The following is a 27,678-nucleotide window of genomic DNA, read 5'->3' as shown; positions in this document are numbered from 1 at the left end:
TGCATTTTGGACCAACTGAAGTTTCTGGGTCGTCTTCAAGGGCAGCCCCATGTAGAGTGCATTACAGCAAATTATGGAGGCCAGAAGTTCCCTATCCCTGCCATAAATCAATTCAGCAGATTTGAATTCCACATGTTCTCATTTATGATCTTTAATGCACTGGTAGCCATTGGTTGCTGAATTTAAGAGGAGTCCACCTCATCTCCCAGCCAGTTGGAAGGAAGGGAGGCACAAGTGGCTCTTTTGTTACATTAATAAGCTCATTTCACATGGCTGAACCGAAAGATTGCTCGTTGCAAGAGAGGATTGGTAGTTGTGGGCGAGCAATCTTTTAAGGAAGTTTGTCTGACATCTTCTCTTGAGGAGCCACTGAAACGCTTCTGGGAAGTCCTAGTGATTGTCCATAGCAATGGTCCTCAATAAAATGCTCCCCCATATGAGCAGGTGCCATTTGTTTTTTTTGGGGGGAGGGGGAATATTCCATGATGGGGAGTGAGATTCTTAAGACTGCATTTGCTAAGACAGTGACATGTCATAATTCATTGCGCATGAAAAGCTTGATCCCTTGGTGAAAAGAAACTCCAGACTTCTTCATAAATCTCATATTGTATATCCTTACACATTTTCCCACATACTTCACAATGTCATTTCCTGACTCTGAATATTCAAAAAATCATAAATTTTAGATAACATTTTCTCACTCATTAACATGAATCTCAGACTTGGATTACTACTGACCTAGTATCTGGCTATGTGTAGGCAAAAATGTATTTATCTACATATACTGAAAATTAACTGGCCCAGATTTAATTTTTCCAATTACTTGCTCATATATTATAGAGTGATTTTATCCTTTTGTTACAAAACATGCATTTCTAAACACATTTTCCCAACATATGCATTTTTAAATGCATTTTGAGACATTGTTAAGCCAAGAACTGTGTCGAACCCTTGCAGCAGTGTGAAATCCAATGGATAGCTATGTTCCAATCTACACATTTGTCCCAAGAGGTGCAGATCAAGTCAGTCTTTACATGAGAATTTGCAAATTTCTTTAAGGTACTAGAAAGAATTTTATTTATGCAACTGAAGCTTGATCAAAATGTATTCATCCTTTACTGCGCTAAAACAAATAGCAAACTTGGGCAAACTATTTAAAAAATGAAATCTCCCTTCTGGAGCTTTATAAGGACTTCTAAGCCTTTCCCCACAGTACTGCGACATAACTTTCCATTTACATCCTGAAGCTGCAGCTTCATTTTGCCATTTACTATAAGTTAACACTGAAAATCAGTGGTGACAAGTGCCATATGTAGAACAGAATCCCCACATCCACACTGCCTTTCTTTAATAATTCTATAAGGCAAGTCATCAGGTTCTTTAAGGTTAAAACTACTTTAAGGTGGAATTGGGAGTCAAAAGGAGTATTATACAAATGAACTGCGAACAAAACAAAAGACCCATAAATCAAAGTAGTAAATTGCATTGTTAAAACATTATCAACTGCAAGTGATAAAAGATTATCAACTGCAATGAGCATTTTTCCAGCGATGTCTTTTTAAAATATTTGCTAAAAAGCACTGATTTTACATGCAGTGGACAGCCTGAAAGGCAGCTTAAAATAGGTCTGAACCTATTAACCATGCTAATTCATCTCTTTTCATAATTCCTTCTACTACACTATCTAAAAGCAAATCTGTTTGTGTTTGCCAAAATGAAATGAGCTATCAAAATGAACACCATGATGGATTAAAGAGCAACTTTTTTAAAAAACCTCCTTCCATCACAATCCATCTTTCAGGTATATAAGCAATGCTGCTTTTAATAACAGTTTCTTATTTAGCACATTCATCTATGAAATGCCGAATACCTAGTTAATGTATTCTCTAGAAATCGCCAGACAGATCTTTGGATTGTTTTACTCACTCAAAGCAAGCAGGACTGGTTCAAAAGGAAGGCATATTTGGGAATCTGCCAAGGGCCTATTCCCCCCAGGCAGACCCACTGACAAGAGCCCCCCAGATCTGTGGCAGAGAGGAGATAGACTCACTGAGGGAACCTCCAGACATGGACACCATCTTGCCCAAGGCCCCTCCAAAACCTGTACCTCAGAGAAATCACGCAATTTTGTTTTAAGAAAATTGTTACCCATTTGAAAGACAGCTGAAGACCTTGTCACTAGCATTCTTTGAGATGTGTAGGGTCACAGTTACAACAATATGCAATGAAGTCAGCAAACGGCAGTGATACGAAGCAGCTGGATTTAAGAAACAGCATAGCTCATGGTACTCAACCCCATTCTCTCTCTCATACAGCAAGAATTATCCTCAATATGAAGACTCCTCAAGATCTGAAGGGAACTGGTTTGCTTGAACTGTGTGTTTTTGGTCTAATGAATGCAGACCTGTCTGTAGCAAAGCACTACACTTTAACTTTCACCCTAAAACCGAGGATGGCAGCCAAGATAATTGTCGCCAATTCCTAACTAGCGGAAACTTGCTCTTGCAGCCACCTTGCTGAACCAATCTAGAAGGCAATGTGGCATTAGGCCTAACACTTATCCCCAAGCGTTTCAGAAGACAAAACATAAACAAAATGGCAGTCAGTTGAAGTTTTAGGCAACCCCCCGCCAAATCTGTATGAAACATGGAATGAACCCTTTGTGCTATCATCTTAACGAACTAAACGACAAATAATTTGGTGTGCAAACTAGTCTTTAATTGGTTTAGCAGTGCTGTTGAAAGAGTAACATAGCTGTCAACTTTTCCCTTTTCTTGTGAGGAATCCTATTCGGAATAAGGGAATTTCCCTTTAAAAAATGGAAACATTGACAGCTATGAAGAGTAACCTTATGCTGGGAGGAACTAGGTGTCAGCCATCCTGGCCGGCAACCTGTATACTGCTTAAGTAGGTAGATTTGTATTTAGCAGGTCAAACATTAAAACGATTCAAGCAAATGATCCTCAAAGAGCCTCAAAATTCAGGGAGTTGCCCCGGCCAAAATGTTCTTAGGAAGAAGACTATAATTTACCACCTACTGTACTTTTCATTATCTGGGCTCTCTAGGCATATGAACACATGCTGTACGTCAGGGGTGGCCAACTCCCATGACACTGCGATCTACTCACAGAGTTAAAAACTGACAGTGATCTACCTCCTTTTTGGGGGTTCAGGTCAAAGTTGTTGGTCTTTTTTAAGGAAGGGAAACCCTGTTTTGGGGGGTTCAGCTCAAGGTTGTGGACCTTTTTAGGGAGGAGGAAATCTCCATTTTTAACTCACAGTTGACTTAAAAACTGGAAGTGATCTACCCCCTTTTTGGGAGTGCAGGGCAAAAATGTTGAGCTTTATTTTAGAGGAGCCAAAGTTGTTGAGCTTCTTTTGGGGGAGCCAGTGATCTACCACAGACGTCCGGTAATCTACCAGTAGATCATGATCTAACTAACCAGGTTCGCATCCCCGCTCCTCCACCTGCAGCTGCTGGGTGACCTTGGGCCAGTCACACTTCTTTCAAGTCTCTCAGCCCCACTCACCTCACAGAGTGTTTGTTATGGGGGAGGAAGGGAAAGGAGAATGTTAGCCGCTTTGAGACTCCTGAAGGGGAGTGAAAGGCGGGATATCAAATCCAAACTCTTCTTCTTCTTCTTCTAACTGTTGGACATGCCTGCTGTACATGAACCTACATGTCAGAGCACTAGTCTATTGTAATCAGCCTTTAATCTGATTGGCAATGGCTCCTCAAGATCTCAGGTACACAGAGCTCTTTCCTAGACCTCTTGCTCCCACTGAAGGTCCTACCAGCTGGAGATGCAGGGGAATGGTGTTGGGACCTTCTGACTGTGAAACAGGTACTCTGCTACTGAGCAGTGCATGGACCCTCCTCCCTGGACTGCAGCATGACATGTCAGCATTGACAGTGATTCCTTCCTATCAAGCCATACTGTCAAGAGCTACTTCTAAGCTATGCACTTTTCCTCTGAGCTGCTCTGCAGTGCTCTGACAATTTTTAAAACCACATGTACAACCAGCAATTGCCTTCTCAATTCTGGAGGCATTTCTGGGGCAGCAGAGAATTTCTTAGATTTATAGTCCTAGTTCACACCTGCCCTGCATTATCATGCGTCCTTTTCGGCACTTGTTAACTGTACCTCTCACCTCTCTAATATGAGACTCCATTTCATCTTTAATATCGGGCTCCATTTTCCGAATTAGACTTTCGTTATAGAGGGAAAGGAAGAAGAGGTCTGCCCTTTTTCTAAAAATCAAAAGCTGGTACCAGCAACCTCCTCCTTCAAATGGAGCAGAAGCCTAGGTCAACAAGAAGCAAGAGAAGAACATTTCTGGGAACACAGGGAAATCACGGTGGTCAGCTCTGATCCTGACCTAAATGTTCTCACTATAAAGTCTGAAAAGAACCCTGCACAGACAACTCTACACTAGTAACTGTACACACAGCAGGTTGTCTCAGAGTATTTGGGAACTATGATTGCGCAGAGAAGAAAAATCAATAGAATGCATGGCGAGAACACTCTGTCTGTACAGCTGTGTAGTCCTGACAAATCTTGCCCTCAATACAGGGGTGGAGTGTGCCACAGAGATGCCACTCCCCTCCTGCGTGTGTTCCTGGGATGCCTGAAGAATGAGTGGAAAGGGCTAATGGAAGTGAATAAACCATTTCGAGGAAACGGCCATGGGTGGGATACTGTGAGATTACCATGGAATTGACAGAAATTTGCTCATGTGCTTCAGGCATGTAAGTTTAAATAGAAGACTCCAACTTCTATACCCATTCCTTTGCAGGCATAGATGGGCTTCTTTCTTTGAAATGAATCAAGCTTCATATACACGCCAGGGCTCCACACACAGAGGTATATGGATTTGGGTAGTAGAAAACAAAAATGACTGCACAAGGAATCCATATCAATTAATAAACCCGGCTAAAAGGATGCTGTGCCTTGTTTGTTTCTGTACATCATTATTCGGTCATTCCTGGTACACAGTTCAGCCATTTCCCCTCTTTTTTATAAGTGTTGCAATATCACTGGTGTCTAAACTTCTGTCACTCTTTAATGCTGCAACACCTATTTTCTTCATGCAGTAAGTGAGAGGACATCTCTTCCAGTCTTCACCACCTAGCTGACTGCTTGTTTTTTCATCTCACCATTTATATAAACAAGAAGCCAATGCAAACTAAAATTCGATGGGAATTTATTTAATGCTAATGCTGCCGCTTACGTAAAAGGAGAGAAAAACCTAACCTCACAACCCCAGACTTTTCACAATTATGGGTTTATAAAAGAACAAGGGTCCTCAGAATGCTAGCATTCATGTCATTCAGTCATCAGGTTTTTGTAAGATAAAAGCATAATTACACCCAAAATGTGTCCACTGACTTGGTGAAAATTCATTCTTTGTCAATGTTAACAGGCATTTTAAAGATGCCTTGTTATTTAAAACTGATGCATGGGCCCTGTAGGTTAATGACGGTTAGGACAATGTGTCCTTCTTTTTCTGTTTGGCATTGCATTTTCCAATTAGTGCACCCCCTGCTATCCAAATGTACAGTATGAATCTAGGGTTGTAGTTGATGGGACCACTAATGCTTGAGAGGGATGGAGAGTGTTTGAGGGGCGTGGGTGAACGTGTGCAGGTATAGATTGATTGCTGTACAGGTAGTGTACATTCTGCATGCGTTCAACAGGAGTGCAACCGCCGACGTGTGCTGTTTTCAGCCCCAGAACAGGGCGGGGATGAACAGGGCAGGCTTACACGTGCTCTGCCGACAGAAACAATGACCCAGAATGCAACCCCTGCATAAACGGGGAGTTGCCTGTACTGCAGTGATAGTGGAATTTGTGAGAGTGGAATCTTATTTTACGGATATCGATGTTTTACCTGTTTGATATACTGTATTATTTAATTGTGTTGAATTCATTTGTAGACCTTTTGCAATCTTTTATGAAAACCAGTATGCAAAGACTTGAAACAAAAAAGTAAGCAAACAGTGTGCAGGGCTGGTGCCTCTGAGCATACAACTGTATGTGTGAAGGCTTCCTCTTTCCCCCTGCAGACTAAGGGCTCGTCCACACTTTGCTTGTTCTGTGCCTAAAAAAAATGGACCCAAGAGGTCTTCTGCTTGTCCTGGGGTTTCCAGGCATGGGTTCAAGTGGTTTTCCGTTTGCCCTGCCACTTTCCCTGGGAAAACCTTCAAAGCAAATGTTGATCCATGGAAAGCCCAATTGATATTTGCTCAGATTCTATGGTAAAGAGTGGGTTTCCCTGGGAGAAACAAGTGGCGAAAGCAGAAGTGTGGACAAGCTGTACAATTGAACAACAGGGGGTGGAGCTAGCCAGCCACACAATTTCAGAGTAGGGTCCTGTTTCCTCCTAACACATTTGTCCAGTACATGAAGATTACATCTGATGGGGCTTTATATAATCATTTATACTGAGCCTAGTTGTCTTTGTATAGACTGCTATAAGGTCAGTTTCTTATAACACTGTTTACTTAATTTTAATTCAGATATCTATTTTACAGTGAAGAAGAGGTTTTTCCTTCCTTCAAAGGATCTTTTTTGAACAGAAAGCACGAGTCTGATATTTATTTACACAATCATTTTGATCAGAGCAAGAGGCATTTTATTATCTTCTTCTGCACTACTGGTGGATCTCTTTCCTCTTTTACTACTACTTATTACTACTTATTGCGGGTGGCGTTGTGGGTTAAACCACAGAGCCTAGGACTTGCCGATCAGAAGGTTGGCGGTTCGAATCCCCGCGATGGGGTGAGCTCCCGTTGCTCGGTCCCTGGTCCTGCCAACCTAACAGTTCGAAAGCACGTCAAAGTGCTTAGTCATGCTGGCCACATGACCCGGAAGCTGTACGCCGGCTCCCTCGGCCAATAAAGCGAGATGAGTGCCGCAACCCCAGAGTCGACCACGACTGGACCTAATGGTCAGGGGTCCCTTTACCTTTAACTATTACTACTTATTACCTAAATAGTAACTAATGCTGCCTTTTTGGATCTTCCACCAAGGTTCATCCATCTTTTCTCAACAGATGAGACTTTCTTGGAGGGTGGGGTGTAGGAAGGGGGTAATGTTGGTTGGGAGGATTGTTATTTCATGTTATTTGGAAAAATCAATACAAAAAGCAGGTTAAACTTTCCAGTTCACATCAGAACACAATTCAGGTCATTTTTAGTATTGCACAATAAATAATAGATGTCTTTTTAGTATTCTTACCTTTAATCCTAAGTAATCAAAAAGGCCACTCTACACTACTGAAGAGCAGATTTTGCTGCTGAATTTTACATTTACTAAATCTTCTGAAATAATCAGAAGATTTCTTATTTCTTATTTCAGTGTGATCAGTCCTCAACAGAAATTCGCTGTTTGTATCAAATTAGCCTTTTAGGTTGTAGATTTATAATGCAAAATAAAGATCTGTCTATTAAAATATATTCAGTGATGTATTTCCTAAAAAATAATTTGAGTGGGCTTGTTTACCAGCTATTACAATCCATACATTCCATTCTGTGTTATCAAGGGCAGCGTTCTCGCCCAAGGCATGTTTAGTGTTTATTATGGATGGGTAAGCAGACAGCAAAGGGAATCCTGGGTTGTATTTTTATTTACAAGTACAATTTGAAATATATCATTTGGTCTATCATTTCTATGCATGCCTACCTCTTTAATAAGGATATAATCAAATCACGCAATTTTAAAAAGAAAAAAAAGAAAAGTAATATAGACATAATAGTAGCAACCCTATAGTTGCATAACTAATGACAAGCAAGTAATGCAAGTATGGAAAATTAGCATTGTGACTTGGCAGAGCTATTTATTTTAGTACTAGAATACTGTTATCTTGACAAAACATTCCAACAGGCCAATCTCTTTTAAACAAAAGCAAAACAGTGGGAGAAGTAACCAGGAAATACTCCTCAGCTGAAGGTAAACAAAAATATTTCTCTTTCCTACTCATATGTCATACTTTCTCCCAAGAATCTTCAGAAATTTTTTGGGAGCTTGAATTCACAATAGTCTCCACCCTGCTTATCTGCTTGACAAGAAGCCAGTAATAGGAAAAGCAGTAGCCTGTGGCCATTTTCACAATGCAGAAAAAATCCCATTTAAGCAATGATCTTTTATTTGCATCGTGGGTCAATGACAATGTAGAAGATTGACCAGGGTCTCCCAACTGCAGTTTTATTTTATTCTGTGAACCACCTTGAGACCTCTGGGTATATGGTGGTATATAAATTCTAATAATAGTAGTAGTAATAATAACAACTACTACTACTAATACTACTGGTAGATAAAGCAAACTTTTCTGAACAAAAAATAATAGGGACATTTCACTCACACACTAAAGGGTTTACGTTTGCAGAGTCTAAATGGTGATAATGGACAGTCTTTCTGAGAGTATGCAATTCTGCAGCATCTAGAAAAATCCCATCATGCCACTTTTCATTCGCTGCCAGCACATATTGCATGTTCTTATCTGTTATGTACATACATGTCCACTAGCCTATACCTGAAGTTGTAACCTGGGAACTTTGTATGAAAGCCCACCCACATGAAGGCTTTTACAGACAACCCTAAAAACTGAATGACTTCAACCAATATCAACTTGTTTGTTGGCAAGTTTTTAAGTTAATGAGTTTCTAAGAACAATCCAAACACTGGACGGCATCCAAAGGCTTCACAAAGTTCCTCTGCCCAACTTCCAGTTATTCCCTCTTTCCATTGTTGCTTCTCATCCAGAGAGGTTTGGGGAATGGTCGCACAGTAAGGGGAGAAGGAAAACAGCTTGCACAAGTGGCCTTTCACTAAATTTTGGGGTTAATGGTTTCTATCAAGTTATTAAGTAGTATTTAGTCCAGACTACTGTTTAAGAAATCAACAGTACTTTGTATTTGTAATCAAATATAACAGGGCCACAATTCAATCTGAGCAGAGCATACTTAAGCCCATTGATTTTAGTGGGTTTAAGAATGTTTAAGTCTGCATTGAATTTTGGAATTTTAGGTTAACACGTTTGTTTCTTCCCAGGCACAGAGAAAGTGAAAAAGCTAATAAGTTATCCAACAGGAAGATGAGGGGTTTTTTTGCTATGAAACATAACCTTTTAATTTCATTTTTAAGGGAGTGAGAATACACCCTCTCTTCACCACAGTGTGACTCAGAACAGAACACTTAACACTGACAGAGTTAAATCCAGGCATTTCTCTCTCTATAAAATAAGGTTTGATTGTTTGTTTGTTTGTTTGTTTGTTTGTTTGTTTGTTTGTTGCCTTAGTGTTTTCCTGAGGCAAAAGTACTGTCTTCATCTTCACTTTAGGGTGTCTCACCAAGGAGAAATTTCTACCCAGAATTGTAGACAACTGTGTAAAACAAGACTACACCAGATGCTGGGAAGAAATTTGAGACTGAAGTATTCAACCTCCATGCTACAAACCAAACCTTCTAAGAGAGTCTTTTGCTTCTGCTACAGGCAATAAACCTTAGCTGGCCCTACAAATAACATAGCAAGCACGGTGACAAATGTTACAAGAGAAAACACAACTGATGGAGACTTCTTAGCAAAAACATAGACAGGTCTGATCCAGCAACTGACAGGAATCATGACTATCCCTTCGGCGTTAAGGCAATACACAGTTCTGCAATGAAGCATACCTTTAAACACAAGAGCTGACAGACAAGAGGAGCCCTATTCAAAGAAACCTGAGCAGCTGTCTTATACAGAGTCAGACTATTGGTCTATCCAACTCAGTACTGTCTACACTGACTGGAAGCAGCTCTCCGGGGTTTTAGGCAGGGGTTTCTCCCAGCCCTACCTGGAAATGCTGGGGTTTGAACATGGAACCTAGTGCATACAAAACAGAGGCCCTGCTACCAAACCATGGGCCTTCCCCTAAGTCTTATTCCTCAACAACTACAGTGGTGCCTCGCAAGACGAAAAGAATCCGTTCCGGGAGTCTTTTCGTCTTGCGGTTTTTTCGTCTTGCGAAGCAAGCCCATTGACGGAGTAGCGCTATTAGCGCTATTGGCTAAAAAAGGGCTAAAAACAGCTTTTTTAGGGGGGGATTAGCGGTTTTGCTGCTAAAATGCTTTTAGCAGCTTAGCGATTCAGAATAAGGGGTTTTGGAGCAAAAAAAAAATTTCGATTTTTTTCGTCATTTTTCGTCTTGCGAAGCAAGCCCATAGGGAAATTCGTCTTGCGAAGCGCCTCTGCAGACGGAAAACCCTTTCGTCTTGCGGGTTTTCCGTCTTGCGAGGCATTCGTCTTGTGGGGCACCACTGTATAAGCACAAAATATAAGAGCCAGTGTGGTGTAGTGGTTAAGAGCGGTAGTCTCCTAATCTGGGGAACCGGGTTCGCGTCTCTGCTCCTCCTCATGCAGCTCCTGGGTGACCTTGGGCCAGTCACACTTCTCTGAAGTCTCTCAGCCCCACTCACCTCACAGAGTGTTTGTTGTGGGGGAGGAAGGGAAAGGAGAATGTTAGCCGCTTTGAGACTCCTTAAAGGGAGTGAAAGGCAGGATATCAAATCCAAGTCCAAGAAAACTTGTTCACTGTGATGATCTGGCTAATTCTCACTCTTTGAGCAGTTTGCTTCTCAAGTCAGGAACTCATGTCAATTATTTCAAAACAAGATGAGAATATAAAAATATAGAACTATAAGTTACACAAACACAAACATTTGATACAATAGACAACCATTCACATATAACAAGCAACTTAAATGTTTCAACTATACCTCAGTCGTCTTAATAGTCCCCATGTTCAGATAGCACAAATAAAACAGTATCGCACCATTCAGCTCGATTTTCTAAATATAACAGACCACCACTAATATATCCAAGGTATCACCACTTGAAATTCAATATAATATCCTCAGCAAGGGATAAGTAACAAACAACTGGAAGCTTTTAAATACCTACATTCCTGAACTGCAAAGAGATATTATCATGGACAGAAACTCAATTCTTTCAAGTTGAGTGTTAATGTGAGAGAAGTATTAGATCCGTCGACTGAATATCATATGGGATACATTTTCAAAACTGTGTGCACAGTCTTACTAATGTTCCACCATAAAGGTTTCTGTACATCAGATACAGCATACACAGTAGAATCCTCTACTGTAAACTAATTGAATAAGGCACTGTCAACTACATGACAGAAAAATTAGGAACACCAATCAGAAAACCAAGGAAGGAGAACTAAAATGAGGGGAAGTGTCTGAAGCAGTAAAAATTTCTGAAGTTATAATGAGATGGGAGCAACTTAATAGTTCTACAGTTTTCTCCCTCTTTCTCAGCAGAGTGGAAGAGGGGAGAGTAATTTTTGTTTTCTTCAAATAGCAGAGCCCCCAGGTGGAAAAGGTAGTGGGTGGGGGATGCTTGCATCTTGAAAATAATGTGTTATTGTATTATCACACAAAGACCTACAGGGAGGGAATAAAGAGAATTTACCAGTGACAAGAAAGCCTGTTTGATGTATACACTGGAATATTTGGCAGTGAAATATTTCATAACATTACCCTGAAATTTTAACTTTTCTGTATTCTTATTAAATGAACACTCGGGTTCAGAAAATAATTTAATATAACAGTTCCTCATATTTCATCATAAAAAGATGTCAATCTTTTTAGGTATATTGGGGGTCACCAACATGGTGGCTGTAGTGTACAGAACCAATACAGAGGGGAAACAATAAGAGGGTTTTATAAAGGACTTTTCCCGAAGATCCTGGTTGTCAGGACTAGGCCACAGGCAGCAATCAGGCATGAGTCAGGAGCTGGGAACTGGGAGTCGGGACCAAAGATAGTCAGCATTAGAGGGCACGTCAGGAAGAAGAACTGAAGAACAAGACTAGAAAGACAAGCCATGCCAGACCTCAGGTACTCAAGCAAAGCTCTACTGAAACAAGAAGCCCTCCTATACTCCTACTGGTCCAGGAGAATCCAACAGCCAGCCTAGGAGGAATCAGTCTGGAACGTTTTCTCTGAGAAGCTGCGGTGATGTGGTTTGCCACATGGGACAATAGTCTGCTGTTTTGAACACTAGGTGAAAACAATCTCAGCTGCCTAGACTACAAACAGTATTGAGAACATTCCTAATTGGAGGTTTATACATACCAAAACAGCAGCTAAACTCAGAATACCCATTTTTGTCTTCCACCCACCTCTGATCATTTATATTACAGTGATTGAATACTTCAAAAACCAATCTACTCCACATATCTATGAGCACTTCAGCCACAGAACATTATACTTAAATATGCATTTATGAAAGCACCACTACTAACACACAACATCAACTACCACAATCTCCCCAACACTTGCACTCACTTTTTCCACATTCTGAACACAGACACTAAAACGTAAAATGGATTATGTTACTTACCTAAAATGTCCTCAGTTTCAGTGAATGAAAGTGAATGGAATAAAGAAAATACAATCCAACAGAAAGTTAAAAATGAGCAATTAAGTGCAAAAAAAAAAAAACCTTCGAAAGACAAAAATAAAATTAAAACAATGAGCAGAGAATAGAACATTTGGTGCCAGACATTCAGTTGTATTTACCTTAACATGAGATTTTAACATGAGAAGCAATAAGGATTTTTTTTTTAATCCATAACAATCACAAACAAGTTCACACAAACAAAACACAAACAAATACATACAGTACTGGATTTATGTAACGCTGACCAAAGGACTAGAAAACTTGTTTGAAAGAGAAATGTTGAGTTGATGAAACAAAATGGCGTTCCTGCCTTTTCCAGAAAAGGGCAGGAAATGCAAGCTCCTGGCCCTGTCGCCTCTATGGACTCCTCCTGTGCCTGCCCAGAAAATTGGGGCAGAATCCAGGTACCCCCTACACTCTTCCTTCCCCAGACATCAGGGAGGAGGAGAGAAACATGAAGAGAATGAAGTAGAAATGAAGAGGTGGGGAGGGGAGCAGCTAACAGGAAAACACAGTGAAAAAACTCATTCAGAAAGGCGATCTAGCAAACAGGATGAAGGAGAGGGCTAGACAAAGGGAAAATCCACACAAAACAAGCACTCAAGCAAGTCTTTCTCTCAGACACACAGAGAGACATGAAGACCCTATCCTTGCCGCAGGCAGGGGCGGATTGGAGAGATGGATGACTCCTCGCCTCTGGAGAGGATGTTGCAATCAGGAATGTCATCCCCATCCCTCTGGTAAACAGAGCATACAACATAAAAATGGACCCTGTACTCCTCTTCCGTATTACAAGGAAACACTAGATGATTGCATAATCCTAAAATATCAGGGTTGTATTAAACTAACGTTTCCTTAGAGTAGACCCACTGAAATTAATAGAACCAAGTTAGTCATGGTCCTTAATTTCAATGGGTCTACACTGAGTAAAAGTTTAAAACAACCCTCACTGTGTTCCTAAGGCTGCATATTTAAACACGCATACTATGAAATAACTTGCTTCTGAGTAAACCTGCAGAGGATTATGGTGCATATGACCTGCACTGTGATCCTATACATGTCTACTCAAAAGAAAAAGGTGTAATATTAAGTTGCATAGGAGTGCAAACTCCCATGTATCATTATGGTTGCAAACCTAAACTCAATTGAGAGTAAGTGCCATATGTTAAGAATTACATTTGGGTAAACTTGAATAAGAGCATGGTGAAAGCAAAGAATTCTCATCTTAATTTTGCAACAAACAACATTTTCTGTACTATTGTGCTACATATCTTCATGAATTGGATGTGGTGTTTGTTGTTTAGCCGGATTTGCATCCATTATTTTACAGATCAAACGTTCCATGTGACTACAGACAGTGTAATTTATTGCTATTTCTTCATCAGTGAACTGTCAAACTGAAGAAGCACTGTTACCATTGAAGCTATAAATATTACACATGACTTGATATTTTTTCTCACTTATCTTTTATTAATCACAGAACAAATGACATCATACAAGAAAATTAAAAATAAAAGGTAAAATAATCTACAGTGTGACAAATTAGATAGATAAAATATGTCAAGAAAGAAAGAAAGAAATCACCTGTAAAGCCAACAGTTACATTACTTAATGAAAATTATGTTTCCACAGACAGTAATCCAGTCAATTTTACCCTGGATTTTTTTTTGTCCTGACCTATAACAGTATTTTGCATGTCTTGTAATAAACAGTTTATGTGAGGTGTTCATGTAATGAAGCAGTACAATATTTTTTAAAGTGATGCATAGTATTACACTTATTTATTCATGTGTCTAGATATACTTTTCATCTTCCTTTGAGTTGGGTTGCCAACTGGCCAAAATTTTTGCTTCATGGCTGGTTGCCAGAACTGGAAGACGCAAAACTAGAAAACCAGCTAAGCTATTTTATTGTTGGTTAGTGCAAATGCTTTGTTCTCTGAATGCAAATCCAAATGCACATACACATGCACATACACATTTCCAATGTGGAAATTCTCTCCGTAGTAAGAGTGGTGACTGCTGTTTTTCAACAGCAGATGAACCATGTAGCACAGGCCACGGTCTCCCACTCAGTCTGGCAACTTCCAGCCACCTCGTCCAAAAACAGTGGGCTGCTGGCACTGCAGACAGCCAAGCCGAGGGTGAAACACATGATACCAGATTCCACAAAAGGCCAGGCTGTTCCCTTCATAAAGGAGAGTCAGGCTTCATATATTCAAAAGCAATCACTCTGGTGCACCAGAATTTAGGAAAACAAAAGTTGGCAACCCAAACTCTGACAACATCAGAACGTTTAAAGAATTTTCTCTATAATCCTAGCAGGAAGCTTCATGCGTTATATCTCTTCCAGTGAATGATGTCCAAGAACAATGAACAAATGCAGAGGGCAAATATTCACACCATCTGTGCATGAGACCTTAGAACGTTTTAAAACTTGTATATTTCTTTTTCTTTAATTTTGCGTTCAAATGTGGACTCAGGAATCCAGAATGTCAATAATCCTAACCATTCCCATATGAAAATGTGTGCTGTGAGCAAGCAAGAACTATATTTGTCGCAGGGACCTCTGCAGTCTTCAACTTGGGATAGACCAGGGATGGGGAACTTCTGGCTCCCAAGATGTATCTGGTTCACAACTATATGACCATAGGCCAAACTTACTGGGACTGAAGAGGGTTGGAAATCTGACTACATCTGGAGGGCCACATAGGGCCTTGGGGATTAACCACTCTATTACTTACACAGTGATGGAGCAACAACTCATACCAAGAGCTTAAACCAATTCACTATGCTTCCTGTCTGCTCTAAGGCCTCTGGCATGGGTGTCTTAATTAAGAAAACACAGAAGATGACTTTTCTGCCATGGCTGACAGATATTTAATGTCACAGAGCCTTTTTTTAAAAAACCCTTTATGAAGGTAGGTGCTTACAACAGCAGCATTTACAACACATCCAATCCCCTGCCCTCCCTGCTACCTCAACAGATCAGAAATGAATACATCTTTGAATGGGAAAGAATGCAGAAACAAGTATCTTTTGCCAGTAAGTGGAAATGGAAGATAGGGACTGAATATTGGAGATATATGGAAGGGCACAATATGATTCCAATCCAGGAATGTGGCTAGTAATTGCTTCAACTGAAACAGTTAATGGTAGCCATGCACCCAACACGGTGAATTTCAAATGGGATGACTTTCATTTTGAGGATGGGACTGAAGAACTGGGTTTTCTCAATCCTTCAGTGTTGTCCCATTTAATCACTTCTTATATTTTGTCTTGTAGAATTTATTATTAGCCAGCAGGAACATACCACCTCTTACCTCATAGTATTTTTCTCTGCTTCATTGCCCCATCCTTAATGCTATGTGTTGGTCAAGAGTTAGATAAAGTTTGTTCTGTGAGCTACCCTGAGACCTCCAGGTATAGGGAGGTATTTAAATTCTAATTCTAATTTGAAGAAGAAGAAGAAGAAGAAGAAGACGACGACAAAACCCAAGAGCTGGTTTTTACACATATATCGAATAATCTTTAAAAAGTTCAAGATTTATTTCCCTAAAACATCTGAAGTTTCTTTAGAGGTGAGTGTAAATACCTACTATGGGGGTTTAATATTGCACACCTTTCACTGAACACCGCCATAAGGCTTAAGGACACTTGCAGAATTAAGACATAGCATTAGCAATGCTCAGAATGATTTAGCACTTTCTGCTTTGGGGGAGGGGTAAAAACTCAGAGCTTAACTAGTTTGAAAACATACCAATTGCAATAGAAATTTCAAGATATCTTGGCTGAAGGGCTTTCGAGACAATGGTTTCTTTTACACTTGTAACTCAGTTATTGAAGGAGAATCCTATTCTCTATCCGAGTTGTTGAGTGGAACTATGTCAATATTCCTCTTCTACTAAAACTGCATTTTCTGAAAGCACTAATATCACTAATCTTGTTACTTTGAAAATACCATGCCCCCATTTTACACACAGAGAGATGCATACCTCTCTCTAGCATGCCAGATACAATGGGGAATGGTGCGTGGAATGTTATTGCATTTACTACTGTGAACATCTACTGGATCCCCTGTGGTATCAATGGTGATGAGTGTCAGCACCCTTCACATCTTTGGGGTAATATTCAAAATAAGAACAGTGACCCTTCACAACAACAGTTTAGTGCTTATAACAGAATCAACTTGGCATTAGCAAAACCTTGCCCTCTTTCCCCTCAATGATCTGTGGGAGTGGCCTGCAGGCCATTGGTTGCCCACCTCTGAACTTGAAAGAGAAGCACAGGGTATGTTTCTTGGAGAGTAAACGTATTGACTGGAGAATGTGTATAAGGCCCAAAGAATGTACAAAACGCAACTGAGATAATGCACATTTCCAAAGGCCTAATAGAGACTATTGGTTGGGAAATGTGCACAATGGCCTCTTCACGGGCAGATTATGTGCACATTCTCCATGACACATGGTGGATGCACACAATAGCTGCAGGGGGAGGAACATTCACTGGAAATTGCGTCAATTTCACCAGCAGGAGAATCCCATGAGTAGAGTTCTCATGGAAACGATGGTCACGCATTATAATATATTTATCCATCTCGTGCTAAACTCAGGAGAAAGGCAGTTTTAAGCCCCGCCCCCCAAAGCAAGAGGCAGATAATGTTTTAAAAGCTACCTGTGCCCAAGCAAGATGGATATCTGAAGCATGCATGCTTTTATTTTGTTGCAGCAAAACCCAGGGAAGTCTAATGTTTTAAAAGCTACCTGTGCCCAAGCAAGATGGATATCTGAAGCATGCATGCTTTTATTTTGTTGCAGCAAAACCCAGGGAAGTCTTATGGCACTTTAAAAACTAACTAACATGTTGTGGCACAAGCTTTCACTTTACTTCAAGTTCACTTCATCTGATGCATGAAGTATAATCCTCGGGTGTAAAGGGGGAAAAAGGGGGAGTTATATGGCAATACTTACAGATGTCCACACCCAACCTAAGACAGGTGGCTACATACCAGAAATACAGACACAGGGGCCAGACCTTACAACAAACTCAAATGCCAACTCTCTCCCTATTAAAGGAATACTTTTACAGGACCTAATAATGCGAGCCACAACATCAGGGGATCATTCATCTGCTTCTCTTCCAATGCAATATATTCTCATCTGCCAGAAATGCCTTCCTAAAATTCTCATCTGCCAGAAATGCCTTCCTAAAATTTTATTTTTTTTTACATCGTACTCAGTTTAATTTATTCTTTAACATAGGAACCGGGCACTTTGTGCCCGGTTCCTATGTTAAAGAATAAATTAAACTGAGTACGATGTAAAAAAAAATAAAAACCAATATTCAGAAACAAGTAGGAGAACACTTCAACCAACCAAGACATGATCAATGACCATAAGGTGGCAATCCTTGAACAAAGGAACACCAATGTAAAAGAACTGCATTAATACTCCTCTTTACAGTGGTTTCCTGTCCCACTATGGGGGTTAATTTATTCTGCAATGCTAAGATATGTCTGCTATCACTAATTAGTGCAGTTGTGTCAGGTCATCATGCTTATTTTGCATAAGCTCCAATTTGCATTTCAGCCTCATTAACTCCAAGTTTTACATGCTTTTCCCTTTACATCCACTTGCCAAAGGATTCGTGCATCTGATAAAGGAAAGAGACTCCTAGGCCATGAAAGCTTATGCCCCAATAAATTTGTCAGAAGTTAGTTTCTAAGGTGCTTACGACTTTTCCAGATAAATCCTAACACACATTTACATTCAGAAGTGGGGGCGGGGGAGAGATATCCCAGACATCCACTTGCGGAGGGACTGCCATGTCCACTGCCCTGCTCTTTCACTATGGGCAGCGAGGAAGACGTGGGGGACACAGTGGAATTGTCCACACTGGCAACAGGACTGACATAGCCATGTTGTTTCATGGACATGTCATGGAAACAAAAGGGCTTTGGATGTGGCATAGCCACACCAGCAGACATGCCCCAATTTTTCCCTCTCTACCAGATGTTCATCACTGGAAGAACATCTATGCTGCTAGAGCTTCCCATGGCATACTGGAGGACCTCTGGCAGCATTAAGAGTCATTCAGCCAGTGTGACTCCATTTCCACCTGCATAGCAACACACATGCTGCCTAAGGCTCCTCAGCTAACTTTACAATAGTTTTAGGATTGCACAATTATGTTATTTGTTTACTACCATTTATATATGTTTTGCATGCATACCATTTAACATATCTCAATCAACAAGTATTTCTATACTTTCCTCCATCTCCACATAAACAGGATTTTTAAAAAACATTCTCCTCAAAGTAGACACACTGAAATTAATACTTGTAAGATAAGTCATTTCTGTTAATTTTAATGTGTCTACTATGAATATAACTAACACCAGACACAACCCTTAATGTTGAATTTCTTTAAATAAATTATCTTGTGAATATCAGCCATTTGCATGCAAAACACCAGGTGTAATTGAAGAAAACTGCTATAGTGGTTCGGGGCTAACTCTGCATCTTCCTAATTCGTAAGAAGCAACCAATTGCATCATAGTGCAAAAATAACTTTTAATATCAGCAACATTTTCTCCTCCAAAACTGAACTGGTTTACCTACCCACAAGTGAAACTTATCATACATCTTTCGAAACAAATTTGAAGCAATACACATTTTCTATACTTATTGCAAATTAGTTAGAGAATCTAAAATAATACATTGGGGAGGGGGAAATCTCTGTCATCTTAAATTAACTGAAAAGGAGAAATCAACTACCCAAACAATAATTTCATGCTTCTTCTCACATCAGCATTTTCAATATATGTGATTTAAAAATAAAAATCATTAATAAATTATTATAACCCCCAACTGTAGCCTTAGAAGTTAATTTGGCAAACTGCTTTAGTTTCTTAGCCAGCCATGCTGGAGTGATAGCAGGAATGGAGGCAGGGACAGCAAGCGAAAAGGTTCCCATAGCACCAGCCTAAATTCCTCCAGTCATCCGCTGTTAGTTTACTTCCTAAATGCACAGTGCCACAGAAAGAGACACATGCCTTATGAAAGCTTGGTAAAACGCTAGAATCATTGGAATAACAGCATTTTTGTGTACTTTCCGTTCATAAGGTATCAACGTGAAGCAAGGAAATTTGACAATGCCACCACCAGTATTCACCAATCTAAAGTATCATGTGAAGTATCTGTCCCATATCCTATCCCAGCATTATCATAATCATCATCATCCCTCTATGGTCACAAAAATATCCAACTGCAGGCAAGATGATTCCCTCAAGCTTCATTTTCTCTTCCCTCTATGAGAAATCTTAGGTGATTGCTTCATGAATTTTTAGTTTCCAGTTCTGATTATTTCAAATACCAGACACTTTTACTTACAAGAGAGCACTTATTAACCCCCTTCAGAACCTAGTGAGGGATATTGACTTCTCTGCAAAAGGAAATATGAATCACCAATTATCTTACATGAGGAAATCAATAGCTGGCATTTAACAGTGCTGGGGCCAACTTGAGGTCCAGCAACATGTTTGAGTACCTTAAAAATCAGAATGATGTTTATTAGTTGCTATTCTTCGAAATCTGCTTTATTGTTTTAAGGAATGTCTTTAGGGAACATTACTGTTACACATTAGTTCTAATGGGATTATTTTTGCAGTTGGCCCAGAATGTTTGGGGTGGGGTGCAGTGGGGGTAATAACAGAGAAAGCACAAAAACATAAGGATATAATAGTTGGTTTACTGCATACTGTAATATACAGTATTGGGCTACTGTTTAATCTAAGTTGAGCCCCTGACCTACTGGTATACCTTTAAACTATGCCACCTCTCTCTGATAAATATATAACACGTTTCTATAGTAAAGTTTCCTGGATGCATTTGTATTATTGCAAAAAGTCCTGAAAATACAAAAAAAAAAAGGTAGTGACCAACAATCATTCTCCACATCATTAATGGAGAAGACTACTGGATCAAAGAAATTCTGAACGAAGTGAAGCTTACTGGTGCACTTTCTTCCCAGTTAGAAACTAGAAACAGGCAACAGGGAATTATTATGTTACAAAGCCAAAACATGCCACCAGTAGGCCATCACTACACAATAATGCAGCTGACCCTACCTGGTGCCCACCAGACATTTTGGACTAAGAGTCCTATCAGGCCTAGCCAGCATGTCCACAATGGCTGTGGCTGATGCAAGTTGTAGTCCAAAATATCTGGAGGGGACCAGATTGGAGAAGACCACATTAAGCAAAGCATCAGTTGCCTTTTCCGCATACCATTATTTTCATTTGCAATGGCTTACCTGGTTCTCCTCATGAGAAACCCTCATCTGCTCTTTCAGAACGGACATTCTGGCCGCTTCTTCTTTCCGCAGCACTCTTTCCTTTTTGAGCTCAGGGCTCCAGAAGGTCTTGATGCTATTCATGGAAGAGCCAAGCTTGCTATCTTTGATGTCCAGTTCTTTCCTCAGCAAGTCATTCTCTCTCTGCAACTCCTTCAGCTGAGCTTGTAGATCTAGCATGGTGCTATCCCTTACCTGTCTCAACATAGAAGGGATCTGGTGGTGGTGGTGATGTGCAGAAGTGGTCAGCCCCCCATGCTGATCAGTGTAAGAAAGGAGGTCGGAGTGGGAAAGGCCAGCGGAAGCAATATTAGGACTGCTCCCCATAGCTGTCACTCGACCACCGTACACAGCTCGATTTGTAGCCCTTCCAAGAGTCATTGTGCCCTTGGGGAAAGTAGTGGATGCCACACCTTCATGGTCACTCAGGTACATTGGTCCGGATGTTGCATAGGCGGCATTAAGTGACTGGATATTCTCCATTGATAACGTCTTACCTGTCCCTCCACCTCCTCCACTACTTGTTCGCCTGTGGCCCAGCCGAGGAGATCTTGGCAAGCGAGGGGATCTGGCAGGACTGCCTTCCAAGTTACTGATTGTTCTTGCACTTCCATACATTTTTATTTTAATGTGAGGTACTACTTAATACGAAATTAATCACACTTAAGTGGGTTATTCAACCTCTATTTCCAGTTGCTGTTGTTGGCAAGCTGCTTCACAGCATTCTTCCAAAAGGCAACGAATTCCTTAAAATGACTTCTCCAGGCTGAAGATCTGAAAATAAAAATATAATTAGAGATTACTAAAAGTTACTTGACAATGCCAAAACCTGGAAGCACAGGTTCATTTTAACTGTGGGTTTATGAAATTACAATAGCGCACTATCCTTCTGAGCACATTTTCAAACTAAGAAGAATTCTTTATGTTATAGTTACTTTTATTGCCAAAGGGCTTTTTGTTTTTATGTGTAAGAATGCCATATACAAATACACAGATAAGGCAGATGGACTTGACATTGCTATATACACTAGATTCCATGATTAACTCTGTGCCTCAAATGGATTTTTTTTTAAGAAAGACAGAAGGGAGAAATAAAGAATTACCAAATATTTTTTAAAGGATTGTGCCTAGAAACTGCAAGTGCATTTGCCATGGAAAAAACATTATTCATAATAATTTGCTACCAGGTCAGAATCAAGATGTTAATGTTATTATATAATAATTTATAACAATAATTTCTTATTTATACCCCACCCATCTGGCTGGGTTTCTCAACAGCTTGTGACCAGTTTACTAGAAGTATCACCTTACCCCACATGGGCCCAGTTGGCCACTTCAATCTGCAAAACTGGCACTTTTATTTACAAGGGCCACATAATGCCCGTTCCACACTGTGTTTTTTTTATACTATGTGTGTATGTGGTTTGCTCTTATAATTTCTGAGGTGTTTACAGTCCAGTCTTCTTCCCTGTTTAACAGCAGGCAGAATGCTGGCTCTTCCCTAGCCTTCTTGGACAGTGCTGTTTCTCAAACATTCTCAAAGTTGTAAGATATGTACACAGTGAGCGTGGAAGTAAAATCTCAGACCAATGCGCTTGCCCTTATAATAAGCAGAAGCTTAAATATGAACTGGCTCCATTTCTTGAAATAAAGAGAGCATGAATAGACTGCATGCTCAAGGTCTATTCACACACATTACATGAGGTAAACTCTGGCTGTCATGTACAGTAGCAGAGTGCATAGAACTCCAATGCTCTCTTCTGTATCACACAACACTTACTGCCTACACCACCTGTGTAATCTAGCCTGTAAGTGATTGTGAAATTAGCTTAGCTAGATCCTTCAAGAAATTCAGGTCAGTATCTTTATGACTTTCCAATCTGAATTAATTAAAACATTTTAAAGCACTCTTTGAGATGTTCTTTCTCCTCCTTACACCATCACCTGTGCTGTTCTCCTGCCCATTTTTCTTCCTGCCTCATCAACATTTACCGTATATACTCAAGTGTAAGCTGACTTCTTCAACACTTTGTTATGCTGAAAAAGCCCCCCTCGGCTTATACTCGAGTGAGGGTCTCACCCAAGCACATTTCCAGTGGCAGAGGCTGGCAGCAGTGGCGGAGGAGGAACAAGCAGCCTGAAAGCAGCTCTTTCGGGCTGCTCCTTCTTCCTCCACCACCACCAGCCTCTGCCTCTCGGCAGCACACTAGGTAGGCAGGGGGACAGGAGGGGCTGGGGGGGGAGAGAAACCCCCTCTGCCATGTGCAAACGCACTCCGGCCCACCAGGAGGTTTGTGGTGTGGTGAACCAGCTTATACTCAAGTCAATATGTTTTCGCAGTTTTTTGTGGTAAAATTAGGTGCCTCAGCTTATATGCGGGTCAGCTTATACTCAAGTATATACGGTATATCCTCTGTACAATCAAAGAAGCAGGTACTTCTTAACATGAACAGTTACCATCTCTCCAGAGATCTGTCATTCTAACGGGCACAACAACATTGCTAATATGCATAGCCATTTGATACTCTGTTTAAATTTGTCACACATTGTCAAGTGGCTGTTGCGGTTGCTCGAGAGTAACCAGGCAGGACTCCGACCTGCGTTTTACAGGCTTTATTTTGGTACAAACTATTTACAGTGAAAGGGATGCGGGTGGCGCTGTGGGTTAAACCACAGAGCCTAGGACTTGCTGATCAGAAGGTCGGCGGTTTGAATCCCCACAATGGGGTGAGCTCCCGTTCCTCAGTCCCAGCTCGTGCCAACCTAGCAGTTCGAAAGCACGTCAAAGTGAAAGTAGATAAATAGGTGCCACTCCGGCGGGAAGGTAAACGGTGTTTCCGTGCGCTGCTCTGGTTTGCCAGAAGTGGCTTAGTCATGCTGGCCACATGACCTGGAAGCTGTCTGTGGACAAACGCTGGCTCCCTCGGCCTATAGAGCGAGATGAGAGCCGCAACCCCAGAGTCGACCCCAGAGTCGGTCATGACTGGATCTAATGGTCAGGGGTCCCTTTACCTTTACCTTTATTTACAGTGAAGAGTCCCAAAGCTAATGTCTGGCTCAATCCCTAGCAGAATCCGGGAGTGGTCTTTTTTTGGACCTCCCCCAACATAAGAGTTTTGTTACCCCCAACCGTCTCCGCCCCTCTCTGCGCCTCAGACTACTTCACAGGATGGGCGATGGCAATGGCGTGTTTCCCTCCTGTCCGGCCTCCTCAGGAGTGGTGTTAAGGTTCCAATCAGCATCCTCTGGTCCTTGCACCTCTTCCCCACTGGAGGTGGGGCTTTCCTCCTCCCGGAAGAGGCACTGCTTCGCAAGATTTTCGGACGCTCCCTGTAACACAACTTCTATTTCTCACCTCTGAGCCGATGGCAGTTCCGTGACACACATATATAAATTACATACTCATTTTGACACTCTGGACATCTTATCTATAGACTATTCAAGTCGTCTTCCTACTTCTTTGAAGTTCAGGATTAATAATGATCAAATAGCAATAACCTGGGTTGTGAGTGGCCCATTGTTTTTTGTCCATCAAACTGTCTTGCTTGTGTCTGTTGTTCCTTATTATGTATACTATTTTATTTCTTGACTGGTTTTCATGAATGTATTAGTTGCTTTTCTACAGTAAAACATACAGAAGTCCTTATCCACTTGAACTCTTACAGCCAAACTAGGTATCAATGCTCCTGATAACCCAAGGTTTTTGCTACACTAGGTTTATCCCTTTTGAACTTTTACCTTGTTTACCCCTTTATATGGGGCAGTTAGAGTTGGAATGTTTTAAGCCTCATCTAGGGACTCATTAAGTTGCTCATTCCCTATCGGTGCTCCTCCATTTGGCAGGGGGCTCCAGGCCAATATCCCTACATGGTGAAACAATTCTAATGACTAGATGCAAATAAGCACATCACATAACCTATGGCAATTAGAATAAAAAGTAAAGGAAGATTCATTGCAGAGGCTTTTAGAGTAAGCAGATCCACAACCACAAATATCTGTTGATAATGTTTTGCAATAAAAAGAGGTCGGGTTTGCTTAGACAACCACAAGAATCAGCACCTGAGCTGCTATGCAGCTGTCTCAGGTCAGTCAGTCAAGTTTATTGCTTATAGCCAAAGGCTGCTGCAATGTATACAATGTCATTCAATAAAATATATACTAGTTTGATACAAAAACTTAAAACATTTACATTGTCAAAACATGACCTAATCTGCACAAAACTATAGAAACTCCTTAATATACAAATTGAAAAATTAGACAATAAAATTTATAAGCTAAAATCACTGCAGGGCCACTAATATATTAAAAGTAATATTAAATAATACAATAGACAATTATGTACAAAGTTTAGTGAGAAAGATACAGCTTGGTGTAGATGGGGTCAAATAAATTCATCTCCTTTACAGTTGATAGCTATCTCAGCTATATCATTTTTTCTAATTTTCCTGGCGGCAGTTGCAAAAAGTGCTGCACACCAGGTCACATACTTATCAATGTCTGCAAGGAGATATAGAATCATGTCAGAAGGATTCTGGCCAGGGGACCTTATCATTATAGGTGTCAAAAGCCGTTCTCTTGCTTCCATATATAAGGGGCAGCACAAGTTATAATGCGTAAGGTCCTCTAATTCAGAGCATCCCCTAATACAAACACGATCAGTTACTGGTATGCCTCTATGTCTCCCATCTCTATAAGCAGAGTTTATTGTATTTAATCGTAGCTCTGTAAAAGCTTTCCAGAGTTGTACAAAAGTCAATTCATTGAAGTAAGACGTATGTTCATGGGCCTCTCTAAGTTTAAAATATAATGGGGCGCATGTGGATGGGTACATGGAGTTTAAGTCGTTTTTAGTAGCCACTGCCCTTATAGTCCATTTAAAAATATTTTTCTGAGAGTGTAGGGAAAGTTCTTTGAGCTCGGTCATTACGAGGTCATATTTGCCCATCAGTTGGGTAGCATGATGTACCCAGTTTTTAAGGGTAATCCATTCATGAACTCAATCAGGCATTTTTTTGGTAACCTAGTGTTGTCCATCTGTTGAACTCTAAACCAGTAGCAGAAGATTATTTTATCTATTTGGCTCTCTATGCTCAACATATAAGTTTCCAGCCTAACCATGGAGGATTGCACATCTCTGGGTAGGCCTAAAAGGGCTCGTAAAAATAATTATGTAGGGGTTCCAGACCAGAAACCTTTGAGGTACCCCAAACCTCTGTGCCATATAAAATCTGGGCGATTGATTTTGCTTTATAAACAGATAGACCTGGGTTAACCAAATTTCCACCTTTACAAGCAGCAAATTTCAGAATAGCTTTTGCTGATTTAAAGCCTTGCAATTTAATGTTAGATAGCTGTATATTCCAAGAGGCCGTTTCTGAGTAGACCAGTCCCAAATATTTAAACGTATTTACTTGATTTATAATGTGTTCATCCAGGCGCCAAACATGCTTTTTAGGGCGCTTCCCAAATACGATGACCTGTGTTTTGTCATAGTTTATAGATAAAGCATTACCCATGCAATATGAACCTAATTTCGCAAGCAGCTGTCTCAGGCACACCTGGGTTCTAAACACAAGTAGTAGGTCATCAGCATACATTAAAACTGAAAGGTTTTGGTCGAGAATTGTAACAGGAGCAAACTGTAGGCTGTCCAGTTCTTTAACCATATCATTAATATAAAAGTTAAACAGAAAAGGCACCAAAATACATCCTTGTTTAACTCCGATAATGGTCTTTAGTAGTGAGATGGCTAGCCAGGTCCACTTTTACTTATATCGAAGTTGCTGTCTCAGGTTGAAAAAATTAATTCATTCCAGTCGTCCAATAAATTTCTTTTCTTGAAGCTTAAAAATGGTATTCTTAAACGAGCAATGCAAAGAAATAGAGGAAAACAACAGAATGGGAAAAACCAGAGATCTGTTCAAGAAAATTGGAGATATGAAAGGAACATTTCGTACAAAGATTACCATAATAAAGGACAAAAGTGGAAAGGACCTAACAGAAGCAGCAAACACTCAATATGCCAGCAAGTTTGGAAAACTCAGCAGTGGCCAGAGGATTGGAGATGATCAGTCTACATCCCAATCCCAAAGAAGGGCAGTGCCAAAGCATGCTCCAACTACCGCACAATTGTGCTCATTTCACACGCTGGCAAAGTTATGCTTAAAATCTTACAAGGCAGGCTTAAGCAGTTTGTGGACCGAGAACTCCCAGAAGTGCAAGCTAGATTTCGAGGGGGTAGAGGAACCAGAGACCAAATTGCAAACATGCGCTGGATTATGGAGAAAGCTAGAGAGTTCCAGAAAGACATCTACTTCTGCTTCACTGACTACGCAAAAGCATTTGACTGTGTCGACCACAGCAAACTATGGCAAGTTCTTAAAGAAATGGGAGTGCCTGATCACCTCATCTGTCTCCTGAGAAATCTCTATGTGGGACAAGAAGCTACAGTTAGAACTGGATATGGAAGAACTGATTGGTTCAAAATTGGGAAAGGAGTACAACAAGGCTGTATATTGTCTCCCTGCTTATTTAACTTATATGCAGAATTCATCATGCAAAAGGCTGGACTGGATGAATCCCAAACCGGAATTAAGATTCCTGGAAGAAATATCAACAACCTCAGATATGCAGATGACACAACCTTGATGGCAGAAAGTAAGGAGGAATTAAAGAACCTTTTAATGAGGATGAAAGAGGAAAGCGCAAAATATTGTCTGAGGCTCAACATCAAAAAAACGAAGATCATGGCCACTGGTCCCATCACCTCCTGGCAAACAGAAGGGGAAGAAATGGAGGCAGTGAGAGATTTTACTTTCTTGGGCTCCATGATCACTGCAGATGGTGACAGCAGTCACAA

At 40.5% G+C, this 27,678-nt stretch overlaps 1 protein-coding gene across 12 annotated transcripts in view; it reads right to left on the bottom strand.

Moving 5' to 3' along the window:
* ERC2 (ELKS/RAB6-interacting/CAST family member 2) overlaps positions 1 to 27,678 on the bottom strand; it is a 521,838-nt gene that overhangs the window by 476,326 nt on the left and 17,834 nt on the right. For all 12 annotated transcript variants that reach the window (XM_083420965.1, XM_083420973.1, XM_083420963.1 and 9 more), the window contains exon 2: positions 20,781 to 21,593. In XM_083420965.1, coding sequence (XP_083277091.1) covers positions 20,781 to 21,437 — 657 coding nt within the window. In that variant the 5' untranslated portion in view covers positions 21,438 to 21,593. The remainder of the gene's footprint in view (positions 1 to 20,780; positions 21,594 to 27,678) is intronic.

Source organism: Podarcis tiliguerta (assembly GCF_965153285.1).
Source record: "Podarcis tiliguerta genome assembly, chromosome: 2".
In the NCBI taxonomy this organism is placed as follows: domain Eukaryota; kingdom Metazoa; phylum Chordata; class Lepidosauria; order Squamata; family Lacertidae; genus Podarcis; species Podarcis tiliguerta.
This window is presented reverse-complemented; position numbering and strand designations above follow the sequence as displayed.